Here is a 13,496-nt window from a genome sequence, read left to right as displayed (position 1 = left end):
TGAAACTAGATTTAGCCCTTACAACATTCACAAGTATTAACTCAAAATGAGTCATAAACCTAAATGTAAAACACAAAACTATAAAACTCCTTAAAGATAACATAGAAGAAAATCTAGGTGACCTTGGGTTTGGCAATGACTTTTTAGATGAAACACCAAAGCACAATCTATGAAAGAAAAAAAATTGACAAGTTGGACTTCATTACAATTTAAAACTTATTTGTAAAAGAGACCATTAACAGAATGAAAACAGAAGCCACAGACTAAGAGAAAATCCTTGCAAAACATATCGATGATCGACTGATATTCACAATATACTAAGAATTCTTAAAACTCACAGTAAGAAAATAACAACCCAATTAAAAGGTGAGCAAAGATCTGGACAGCACCTCAACAAAAAAGATGTACACTTGGCACATATGCACATGAAAAAATATTCAACATTGTATGTTATTGGGGAATCAAAAATTAAAACAGTGAGACAGGACATCTATTAGCATGGCTAAAATTCTAAATACTAGAGCACTAAATACTGGTGAGGAGCTCTCATTCATTGCTGGTCAGAATGCAAAATGGTACAACCACTCTGGAAAATTATTTGACTCTATTTTACAAAGCTAAATATAATCTTACCATATAATCCAGTAATCACTCTCCCAAGGATTTCTCTGAATGAGTTGAAAACTAATGCCCACACAAAAACCTGCATACTAATGTTTACAGCGGCTTTATTCATAATTACCAAATGTGGAAGCAGCCAAGATGTTCTTCAGCTGGTAAATGGATAAACAAACTGTGGTATATTCATACAATGCAATATTATTCCATGATAAAAAAGCAATGAGCTTTCCAATCAGGCAAAGACATGGAGGAACTTGAACGCATGTTACTGAGTGTCAGAAGCAATGTGAAAAGGCTGCCTACTGTATGACCCCAATTATATGACATTCTGGAAAAGGAAAAACTATGGAGACGGGAAAAAGTACAGTGCTTGCCCCGGGTTCAGGAGGGAAAATGGAGGGATGTATTCATGTATAAGAGCACAAGGAATTTTTAGGGTAGTCAAACTATTTTGTAGGACACAGTATTTGTGGGTACATGTCATTATACATTTGTCAAAACCCATGGAATGTACAATACAAAGATTAAACTCTAATGTAAACTATGGACTTTAGTTAATAATAATGCATCAATATAGGTTCATCAATGTAACAAATGTACCACCCTAATGTAAGGTATTAATAATAGAGAAGACTGTGAGTAGGACTGAGGTAGTTTATGGGATTGTACATTCTGCTTAATTTTTTTATACCACTCCAAAAACTAGAAATTAAAAAAGAAAATCGCTTCTCTAACAGCCACTAACATCTGGCTTCAAAAATAGGTATACCAGGATAGATTCATCAAAAGTGAATGATAAAGACTGGGAGTTCTATGGAGGACTATGAAGTAGAACTGTAGAGGCTCTTAAATTAAAGCTCTTATAAAATAAACAACATATAAATTAAGTTCCAAAAAGAATGAAGCTGGGGTACCTCCCTTTCCCCTCTACAATTTCATTAATGGGATGGATTCATTGGAAAGCTTTGCAATGTTTTAGGTCAAGAAATAAACAATGCCTACTTTTTAGAAAAGTGAAGTTCTTTTATTTTCCCCAGCATCTTGAATTCTCCATTTTTAAATATCACATATTATAGAATTATCACTGCATCAATATACAATAACTTAAGGCACACTTACTTTGTCAGCCACCCAACATTTAAGACACAGTTCTGAAGCCATAATATGCTATTTGGTTTTGTTTCTGCATTTACTTCACAGTTCTTTTAAGTTCATTCATTGTATATTTGATCTCTCTAATTAATCATAAATTCCTCCCCTAAACAAGGAACTTTTGATAGAGCAATCTATCAGTGCTAACTGACCAACTTAAAATCTGTCCCTGAAGGAAAAATATATATCAAAGCTGCTGTGATTATTTATATCAGCATAAAATTAATTGCTGTGATTGCCCAACTAGAACACTTTCTTTTTGCTGGCCTCTTATTATTTCTATGAAAAGTGTATGAATTCCCTGTTTCTTTTTAATATTATTTTAGCATGGTTTTGAGAAGTGGAATTTAGTGTTCTTGGCGGGGGGAGGGCAAAAAGTCCATTCTCTCTTCATAGGCCTGAAAGTCTTCACATCATTCTGGAGGAAAGACAGACCTTTGGTTGGATATTTTCTGAGGCACAAATCATCATCCTACAATTTAATGCAAAGAGCTCAATAATTTCCATTGTTAAAAGGTCTGTCTGCAACTGTCATGTGTTGGTCTCAGTTGCATTACCACTAGGATGACGTGAGTTAGGTACTTTCCTAGGGGGCAGAAGTTAAGGGAGTGCCAAAAAACTCAGCAATCAGGAAAAAAAATTTAAATACAATATTAGAAGAATAAAAATTAATCTTGAACACAAATCTTGAAAATCTCGAACAAAATATAGAAATACTAAATAAGACAGGCTCTGACGGGGCGAGGATTTGGTGGGTGAGTCACAAATACAGAGTCAGCTCCTGTCTTTATTGGAAATCTTGATTTTTTGGGCTTCTAGTCCTATTTGAACATTGGAGACTCCACCTTCAAAAGGGGACTCTCTGAAGGCATTGAATGTATGCTCATTTATAGAAACCTCAATGTGCAATGTGTATGCCTAGAGCCTGCAGTAAAAATCCTACATGGCTTCTGTTTCAGTTTGCAACACTGTTACTGTGTCTACTTCTTAAAACAGTTCTCTTGAGCTACTCCATGCTTTGTCCTCCAGCCCTCACTGGGAGCCCTTTGTGCTAGATCATTCTTGATGCAGGTACACTTAGGGAAGTCCATTCCTGACTTCATTTTAATTGACTTGGATTGGAATGTTTTTTGTACTTGGGTTAAAAATACCAAAAATCTCACCTAACTTGATTTTCAAAGAATGGTGTTCATAGATATATATCCCTGCAGTCCATACTGGCTTGTCTTAGGCCCTAAACATGAGCAATGTATTCTATCTTTTTACAAGACCAAGGTAAGCATGGAAAAGTGTTTCTCCGTGTAAACTGACCTGTAAAGGTTTATGTTCTGCAGAACCTACTTGGTAAGTTCAAATTGGTGATGGAAACAGACATTGGGATCCTAATATAGTGAAAGAAAACATTCTTTAAGACTGCTTTAAGCAAAAACTCCTGTCTGCCCCCAAGTTGTCTTAGACAAGACAGCATAAGTAATCACTGTGCTTTGGGCTCCATAGCCCAACTACATCATCACAGCATCAATATCATCTTTATAAATAGGGATCCACATTTCATAACAGTGTTCTTTAAACACATGGTGGTAGGAAATTCAAAGTTGGGTAATTTGTATTGTTGCTGTCATTTATTTGTGCCTAAAAAGAAAAATTATAGAAGATGCAGCATTATCGCCTGCAGGAGTGGTACAGTATCTGAGATCATTATTATTTACTTCCTGTCTTTTTTTTTCATAATCTCCTACTGAATAACTATTTTATTCTTCACTTGTATATAATCCCAGCAAGCTAGACATAAGCGGGTATATGTTTATTCAGGGGAAAAAAACCAAATATAATAATTAAAGGCTACATCTATGGTTAGTTAACAAATTACAGGCACTCCAGCTTTGGGTATAAAATAGAAGATGACCCTCTCTGAGATGGACACAGTAGGAGTTAATGTGAAACTGAACGACATTAATCATTTTGAGATGACTGACTTTGAGGGATGTTCTGTAAATGATTTGCTGTGTAGGCCATGCCATTTCCTCAGGCTTAGCACTGGAACATCAATCTACTGTGAAATGAAACATGAGCTGTTATTGTGAACACTAACATATTTGTGAAAAACACAAAAGATGTCTAGAGAAAACACTGAGAATTAAGAATTTGCTTTTCTGCAAGGAACAGAGGCACTATATCTGCCAGGCAAAGATGATGAGCACAAAACAATTTTGATTTATTGAATATGAGAGGAGCAATACCAGTTTCCTTAGGCATATTAATTTGGATTATTTAGACAATGGAAGAAAGTCAGTATTATTATTTCTGCTTGAAAAGTGAGCAGACTGGGTCTCAGAAATGTTACGTGTCTCACCCAAAGTCACACAGTTGGCATGAGGTTGTGACAGCATTTGAGGTCTGATCTGTCTGTCCCGCCAGCATGTGGGTCTTTCTCTATGAGCTCCTCCTCAGGCATCCAAGTGTTTCCTCCACTAGAATTCCATACTTTTTAGTGAGATGACTCTCAGGCAACATCCCAGGTTGGGCAAAATCTCCACAAAGTTCTCCAGCTCAGACCCCATAAATCATCAGTTGTTTTTAAAAATACCTTCTTTCTCTAAGTGCCTCAGTTTTGAAGAATGTGTGCTGAATGAATAAATCAGCATTCTCACTACTGGAATCAACTATTCTCTCTATTAGTTTACAAGTATTCTGGGGTGATTTTTTCCCTGTTAGTTTGAATCTTTGGCGCCTGATCAATCTTGGATGAACTACTAAATTCAAGTTTCTGAAATGACAAAAATGAAGGATAGCTCCATTGGTTTTCATGGATTTTTCTACAGTCTTCTTACAAAGATGTCTCTCCAAGAATAATGCCAAAGAAAGCCAAACTGCTATAAAGCTTCTCACTGCTCTTGCATATGCTGGCCTTCTGCCTCAAATGCATTCACTGCATTGTCTCCTGACAAATTTCCCCTCCTCCTTTAAAATCCAACTTAAATGGCTCTCAGTTTTGTGAAATCATTCTGTGCTGCCCAGAGTAAAGCCAATCCCTCATTAATTTTAAACTTGTACATAATTTTGCACACACCACTGTTATAGTCACTCAGCACTCTACAGGAACTCCTTCTGTATCATTCTTTCTTCTCATCTAGCCTATGAGTTACCCAACCATGTGGATGAAGTCAGAGTCACCTTGTTACTCCAGCACCTGCAACAGCAGTTGGCATAGGAAAAAATCCTCAGTAAATATTCGTAGAAATGACATTTTAAAACCATCCAGTCTTTATCTTTGAAAACTGTAGCCTTCAGGAAGATGTAAAAAGATGGGTACTTTTTAGGGGCCTACATCCTTAAAGGGCTTAACTAAGATCACGGTTATTGAATGAAGTTCATTCTAAGTTCACTAAACTTGATTTATTACAATTAAGCTTCCTATTATATCTTTTCTTTCGATTGCCTCTCTATGTTTAATATACCTTCTGCTTATAGAATGATATGGTGCCTGAAGTAACAATGAGAAAAATGGAGCCCCAGGAAGTCAAGGGATTTATCACAAATCACAAAGCTAAGTGGGAGAGTAAAGTAGAACACTCTGGAACTCTGAGCCCCTTTGTTACTCTTTCTAGTAGACCAAGGTGCTACGGAAATAATAATAAAAACTCGTATAAGCTTGTTCAAGCTTCTTTAACCTATTCAAAAGAAACTTTTTTTTTTTTTTTTAATAATTGCATGGGGCACCATACCCTGGAAAAAGTTGCCACCAGCTTTGTGCCTAACCCTTTCCAAACAAAGCCATCCACAAATTTAATGTTAGAAATATTGGTCCCACACTGATAGCTGTGGTTTTCTTTGCAATAAAATGTGAGCATATGTTCATCTATACATACTCGCTGTCGTAATAAAACGAGGAGATATCACACTGACCATAGTCCGTGTTTTCCGGCTCCCAACAATTTGATGGCCAAAAATAGGGTGTCTGTGGAATAAAAAGAAGTGCAACCCCGGTTAAACACACACAAAATTCCTAGAGCTCTTGGTTTATGAATTGTGTTCATCTTCAGCAGTTATCCAGAATAGTCTGCTGATAATGTATGTTTTGTAATCCAGGAAAAGTACCCAAGGAGGCACTGTAGGCTTTTCTTCTACATTTACTTTGCTGAGCAATTTTCAGTCTCCAAATTGTGTTGTGCAGCACCAGCAGGTACTTAAAATATCATACATTTGCTGCAATTTTATGTCAAGTGACATAAAGGTAAAAGGTCTGATTGTATCATTCCAAAAAAAAAAAAAGTGTTAACCCACAAAGACTGAAAGCAGACTATTAAATTCAGCAAGATCCCCAGATGAAATATATTTAAATATAACAAATCGTTTTCTATGATTCAAGTATCTCATTATTGCCTTCAGTAGATCCAATGCTCAACCATCAAAATTTTCCCTAAAACCTGGCAATCATTTGTCTGGCTTTGTTAATTATATAATGCTGCTGTCAACATTATCCAACCAGATTTAAACAACTCTTCTGTCTCACTTTAAAAAAATATTTCTCCATAAAAACACTTATTGCTTCAGATTTTTTTAACTGCAGAAACCAGAGGTGATTTTTTTAAAAATGAATTTTACTTGATTTTATTTTAATTTTAATCAATTTTAATTGATTGATGTGATTAACAATCAACAGAAATCTCATTCTGTGAAATTCTAGAAACTGACAAAACTACAAAGAAACTGATCAGGAAAACCCTGTTATCATCAACATTTTATATGTTCTCATAGGGGTTTTCTAGCCCCACTAGATGGACATGCAAGGCTCCAGGCCGAGGATGGCCACCTGTCTACTCTTTCAAACTTTGATGATGACTCTAGGACTCAATGAAACAAGACTGCAGACATCAAACTTGTGGGCTTACTTATATTTATTAGTCAGTTATATTAGCTACCCATGTGCAATGAGCATACTTGAGGTAATCTCTGATTAGCTGTTTGATAATTCTCCCACTGGAAGAGGGATTCTCAAGGCGTTGGGGGGGGAAGGATAATTGGGGACAACTGTTTGAATCTCTGGGGGAGAGCATTTTCAAACTCCTCAGGACTCCAGGGATTTTGATTTACCCTCCACTCCTTCTTGGGAATTGCTGCAGGATAATAAAGAAATCTGCTGCTGTTACACATGTGAACAAAGTGACGACAAGTATTTAGGTGGGGTGGGGAGAGTTGAAACACTGGACAAAGGAAGACATCAAGGATTTCTATGGCCCCATTCTCACGTGAATCCTGCTTGACTCCTTGGGAAATAGAGCTTTGAGGGAAAAATTGGGTCAGAATCTAGGGGAACCACAGGGAACAAAGTAGTTAAAATCTTGTGGGCCACTAGTTTTGAGATACTTCTCAAAAGCATTTTTCCCTTTATTCTGTGAGGGGTGTGTGTGTGTGTGTGTGTGTGTGTGTGTGTGTGTGTGTGTGTGTGTACACATACCTAACTTCTAAAATTTCTATTCTAGTCAGATTGGCCAGACTCATACTTTTTTCTCAAAGCCACAAGGAATGTTCTTAACTGCATTCTTACAATTTTTCTTTATTCTTCTATCATTTACTTTAGTGAGAATTTCCTGACTAAAAATAAAAGAATAAAGCTATTTTATGCTGTGATATTATGTGGAAATGCCTTAAACCAGCATTCCTCACAAATACTGCAAGATTTTTTCTAGGAAAAGCATTTTAATTTATAGTAAAAAAGAATTTAAAGAATAACAAATGCTTATAGTTTGTTGAAATTTAAAAATTTACTTTTAAAATTCAAGTAGACTTAGGACATTTTAATGTATGAGTTTCTCTTTTCTTTTCACAGTTGGCTTCTTTAGCTATAATAAAACTGATCCAGCCATTACTCAATAACCTTTGGCACATACACTAATGGAATGAAAGTCATGAAAAGGACCTGGAGAATCATGTCAGATCTCAATTACAGCTAGCTAACAAAGTATAATTAGACAATAGCAAGTTTACAATGAATACAGAAATCACATGATTTAAAATGTGCTGAGAAATTGAGACAAATTTACATACTGCGGCATATCAGTGAGATTAAATGAAGAGTTCTGTTTGTCTCAAACTCATGCCCTGAAGCTTCTTCAGATTCCTAGTGATGGTTAGAATCTCAATCATTCACTGGAGGAACAGTAAACATGATATTGCAAGTTTCCCATTTTAATTCATGATTTTTAAAATCCTCCTAGGAAGTCGAATTTCAGCTCAATATAATAAAAAACTTTCTGCTGCTTGGAACCAACACAAAAATGGAAGCGGACACCTTGAACAATAATGTGTTTTCTATTATTAGGGCTGTTCAAATATAAACTGATTAATGCCTTCACAGACATTAAAGCAGGAATTCAATTATCCCTGACTTCTCTGCAGTGTCCTTTGTTTGTTTTTTAAATCTCGGTTTTAAGATCCTATGATTGTTAGATTTACAAATATGGCACATTTAGATCCTATTTCAAATGTGAACAGGTCATTAAAATATTTAACATTAATTAATGTAATTTGAAAGACTATTTATCATCTACCTAGGCACGCTAGAAACTTGCTAAACTTCTGCCCTACACCACTTGCACCCATTCCCTTGTCTTGCTCTAAAGCTCTTTAAAAACAGTCTCTACTTTCTCCAGAATATATGGTGGCCCATTCCCAGCTCTGCATATCTTTGACCTATGACGATGACTAAGACATGTAAACCTTGTCTGCCTACTAATTTCAGTCTGGGGACGACAAGTGCAGAGCTAAAGGTTGCAAATTAGGCTAACTCAAGACACCATCACAAACTTTGGGCCCATGTGTGAGCTAGTTTGCTTTAAGGAAAAATTTTAAATTAGATAATTCTCCAGAGATAAACAGACTACATCCAATGCTTCCGTCATAGATATGTTCTTTTACACAGAGATGATTTTAGGTGTAATATTGATTATGAAGATAGATAAAAGTTGTTATTTTTGTAAAAAGAAAAATCCTTTCATTCAGAATTTGTGAGATTTTTATTAGGCCTAAAGTTTACTTATAGTCTCTATATGAAAAATTTTTCAAAGAAAGTAAGATTATATGGAAAATGTAGTTCTGCAGAAAAGTAACTCCCTTAAAAAAATAAAAAACTGTTACAAATACAAATTTTGTTTAATAATCATCACTAATAATTTTTATTTATTAAAAGTTACCTTTAGGAACATGAGTTACTTTAACTTATTAATAAGCTATTTTAAGCTACCATTACTTTAACTGTATAAAGGATAATGTTCCTTTATTTTAAAGCCTTTTAAAATTAATTAATTTAACTAATTTATGTTGCTTGAAAACTTAGGTCAGTATCCTGATTCCAAGAGACTGCTTCATCTCCTAACTATTTGGTGCATAAAGTCCTGTGACTATTTGCCTTGGATAAAAAGGTCCTGAGGAAGTGGCAGTGAGAGTGTTCTAGGAAGACAAAGGTCTTTAAATGTTTTTAAAACATATTCCCTCTTTGTTTGGCTGTCCCACCAAGTTCTTTGGCACCCAAGTTATTATTTTGTCATTTATTTAGATATAGAACATCTAATGATATTTAGAACAAATGAGAAAGAATGCTTCAATGTCTACAAATTTGACATTGGGGAGAATCCTCTAAAAATACATAAGAGCTAGAGTCTGAACTCTGGCATTAAATGTGCCTTAATTTTATGGGCTAGAACCCACCAGCCAGTTATTAACGAACCATATTGCCTAATGAAATGTAGCACCTACTTCAGGCAAATCATTGTGAACTCAAGTGTCAACTACATGCTCAAGGACCAAAATCAGAGTCCACAATCACTTCTGAAAGAATAATAGCATCTGTCTCATTTGGAAGTGACCTAAACGACTCTTCTCAGTTTACAGGTTATCTACGGTATAGTTTTGTCTCAGATGAGTGCACACACACAAAGTATCATGCACGTCAGTCTTCACAGTCTTCTTGTAGGAAGCCTCAGGTACCGACATGCAGAAGGCTTGTATAATTAGCTAAATTCTGCATTGGAGTTTCAAGCATTCCCATGAGAATCTGCTTGGACTGAAAACAGTCTTGTATCATGGACATGGTCCAGAGTATAATCAATTCAGTTATACTTCTCAGCTTCCTTCCTGGTGGCTAATGTAGCTTACGCAAGAAGAACTCTCCCACCTCCTGAATTCCAGCAAGCCACTCTCTGAATTATTCTCAAGCTTTAATATAAAACATAACTTTAATCATCACACAGTTTAGCTTTCACAAGTCATCATAACCAAGCACATTCCTTCTCTGCTTAGTTTTTTCTGTCTTATATTTAACATTAATTAGTTTCTAACTAGACTAAGTCAAATAAAATGAGTCATATTTTCAAAATTTTTGTAAAAACAATCAACAAACAAAATGCAGACTTCTATATTACCATTAAGGAATATTTTCATTAAACTTACCTGAAACCGATAAAAGGTGCCATCATCTTTGAGTGTGAGGACGTGATCCGAGATTGGAAAGAAGTAGCCATGGGCAGCCATTAATGTTCCCAAATGGAGTGCCTCCACTATTTCATGAAAACAAACAAACAAAAATGTATACAAAAATTTTTTTATGTTGATTTGCAGGAGTATAGGATTTTATCTTGTTCCCTTTTGAGCACATTCTTTTTTTTTTTAATGTTATGTTAATCACCATACATTACATCATTAGTTTTTGATGTAGTGTTCCATGATTCATTGTTTGCGTATAACACCCAGTGCTCCATTCAATACGTATCTTCTTTAACACCCATCACCGGGCTAACCCATCCCCCTCCCCCCTCCCCTCTAGAACCCTCAGTTTGTTTCTCAGAGTCCATAGTCTCTCATGGTTCATCTCCCCCTCCGATTTCCCCCCTTCATTTTTCCCTTCCTACGATCTTCTTCTTTTTTTTTTTTTTTTAACATGTAGTGTATTATTTGTTTCAGAGGTACAGGACTGTGAGTCATATTTTCAAAATATGTCTTACACAATTCACAGTGCCTTTTGAGCACATTCTTGCATCCAAATTCTTGGCATCCTAAACGACTTGGCTTTGAATTTTTTCTTTTTCCATCTCTTTCACAGAGGGTACTAAGGTGGCTCTGGTTCCACATAGTAACTATGCAATGACCAACCACACCGCACGACGACCAGCGTGTGAGAACATAACACTGTGGAACGCTGAGACTGGAAGGCTATTCTGAAATCACAGAATCCGACTCCTTCGTTTTATAGATGGGATATATTTTGCTCTATGTTAATAGTCTTCCACAAATAGTTATATTTGGCATTTACATAGCACTTTAAAACTTTATTTTTATTTTTTATTTTATCTTTTCTTTTCTCTTTATTGTATTTATTTTTAATTTAATTAAATTTTATTATGTGATGTTAGTCCCCATACAATACATCATTAGTTTTTGATGTAGTGATCCATGATTCATTGTTTTCGTATAACACCCGCTGCTAGATTTTATTTATTTATTTGAGAGAGAGACCGGCAGAGGAAGAGGGAGAAGCAGGCTTCCCATTGAGTAGGGAGCCTGATGCAGGACCGACCCCAGGACCCCCATCATGACCTGAGCTGAAGGCAGATGCTTAACCAACTGAGCCACCCAGGTGACCCTAGCACTTTAAACTTTTAAAAGTGTTCTCACTTGCATCACCCCCCAGCCTATATAGTGGATAATCCAATACTATCAGCAATTTTTCTAATGGGATGGATCATTATTACATAATGTCATCAGCGAAAGTTAAGGCATCCAAAACCATTTATGCTACATTAAGTGAGTGCTAAGCAGCCATTTATGCTGCTTCTGTAGTCCTGTGATCATCTGGACTGCTCTAGTTTCTACTACTCTATATTCAGTGTTCTAGATATGGACCATGCAGAGGTTTACTTGACAATGAAAAGATTACACTTTTCCAGAAGGCTGAGAAACAGGTGGAACATAATACTGTGATACTCATACTCCTTTTATAGCAGTTAACAATTTCTTCCAATAAAATGGTTAATAAAATTTGGTCAACACAGTTACTATTACTATTGCATTCGTTCAGGGACAATATAAAGTTTACTAACTTAGAGTCTGGCAACCAGGGAACTATGCACAATAGTTTTTCAGTCCCTTGGAAAGTTAGATTTATTGATCTGTTTTGCATCTTTATATACAGTTTACTTATGGATTTATTTCTGTTTCTTAGACAAGTAAATGGTTCTTTAACTCAGGAATTCTTACAGTGGTTCCAGGAATGTGTGGATCTGTCCAGCTGTCCATCCTGGGGAGTTTTGATATTCCAGCCAGTACTGAGTCACTAAACGGCTTGCTATGGTGCAGTGAAGCATAAGAAACCTTCCCCTGTCCTTTACCTTCCCATGCCTATGTGGGCTAATAATAAATTTTATTTCTTAATTTTATTTAAAAAGTTAAATTTTATCTGCCATGAGGTACTATGGTGCCCCTTTTAATTGTCATTTAGCATCCTGTAAACACTTCAGTTGGTAACTTCTACTTCCGGCCTCTCACTGTGTTGTATTTGTCAATAATAAAGAAGAACTGTCAATCATCCTCTTTGCCATGCCCTTGGAAGACTGTTACTAAGGGTCCCAGCCATCATCTTATCCACACTTCCAACTAAGTGCCTCCCTGCATAGAATGTTAGTTTGCTACAAAGGAGTAATTTTTTCACCATCTATATATCATGTCTGCATCCTTTTAGCTCAAAGTCAAGACCTTCTCAAAGCCAGTGCTGCTTACAGCTACATACCCACCTGTTCTGTGACTCTTGCTGAAACTCAGGAGCTAGTGGGGTGTTGTAGGAAGAACAAAATATTTGGAGATACAAGCTAGCTTTTGTTACTTAAACTCTGTGTGCCTCTCCCATTTATTAATAAAGGTAGCAAACCCACCTTGCAGGGTTGGTATGAGAATCAAAAAGAATATATGTAAAGACGTTCTATAGGAGACATTCAATAGATGGTAGCTGTTACGCTTCATTATTTGCACATGAATTCAGGTCACTTTTATCTAAAGCACTGTTAGGAAATCCACTTGCATAAATTTGCCTCAACTAGGCTGAGAGAAATTGGCAGTCCTAAATAGCATCCTAAACAGCCACTTACATATTATTTTGTGTGTGTATGTGGATTATTTATAAAACTGAAATAGTGAGAGAATCTGTAAGGATTGCTGGCCCATAACAATGAGCAGGTGCTTACAGCCTTGCTCATATTCTGAGTCCCTGGATGCTCCTGTCAGGTAGCACTAGTCAGGGCAACACATTACATCTGTTTTAGAATTGCAAGGTCAGGTGGCCCACCTATCTTGTAATAAACATCTTGTTTTACTCCCAGCAATCTGTGGCCTAGGAAAATATTATTAGCACCACTTTCCAGAAGCGGAATTGAGTTATGGCACACGAGAAAGATTGTGAGAATAGATTCAAGAAAGGAAAACTGAGATGTCCAGAAAGATGAACAGTAAATGGCTTCAGACCTCTAATCATAGGAATGAGTGTGACTAAAATAAAATAAACAACAGAAACCAGTGGGGTGCTAAAGGGCTGATGAAGATTAGAAAATTATAGTGAAAGTAAGTATAATGAAGTTGCAGAAAAAAAATCAGAAGCAAATAAACATAAGCATGTTCTTAACTTCCTGCATCCATTAGATACTGATTCTGAGAGATCATACATTTCTAGAGGGCTGGGT

At 36.1% G+C, this 13,496-nt stretch overlaps 1 protein-coding gene across 14 annotated transcripts in view; it reads right to left on the bottom strand.

Moving 5' to 3' along the window:
* The window catches only part of RGS7 (regulator of G protein signaling 7), a 550,220-nt gene that overhangs the window by 121,890 nt on the left and 414,834 nt on the right, over positions 1–13,496 (bottom strand). For 12 of the 14 annotated variants that reach the window (XM_073899936.1, XM_073899935.1, XM_073899932.1 and 9 more), the window contains 2 exons: positions 10,222–10,328; positions 5,680–5,731 (listed from right to left, as the gene is read on the bottom strand). The exons of the other annotated variants lie outside the window; for them this stretch is intronic. In XM_073899936.1, the coding sequence (XP_073756037.1) occupies positions 5,680–5,731; positions 10,222–10,328 (159 nt within the window). The remainder of the gene's footprint in view (positions 1–5,679; positions 5,732–10,221; positions 10,329–13,496) is intronic. 14 annotated transcript variants of the gene reach the window in all.

The sequence above is a fragment of the Callorhinus ursinus genome, unplaced genomic scaffold (genome assembly GCF_003265705.2).
Source record: "Callorhinus ursinus isolate GAN/ISIS: 27379988/994484 unplaced genomic scaffold, GSC_fseal_2.0 scaffold13, whole genome shotgun sequence".
NCBI classification, from domain to species: domain Eukaryota; kingdom Metazoa; phylum Chordata; class Mammalia; order Carnivora; family Otariidae; genus Callorhinus; species Callorhinus ursinus.
Note: the sequence above shows the minus strand (reverse complement) of the source record. Positions and strands in the feature narration are given on the sequence as shown.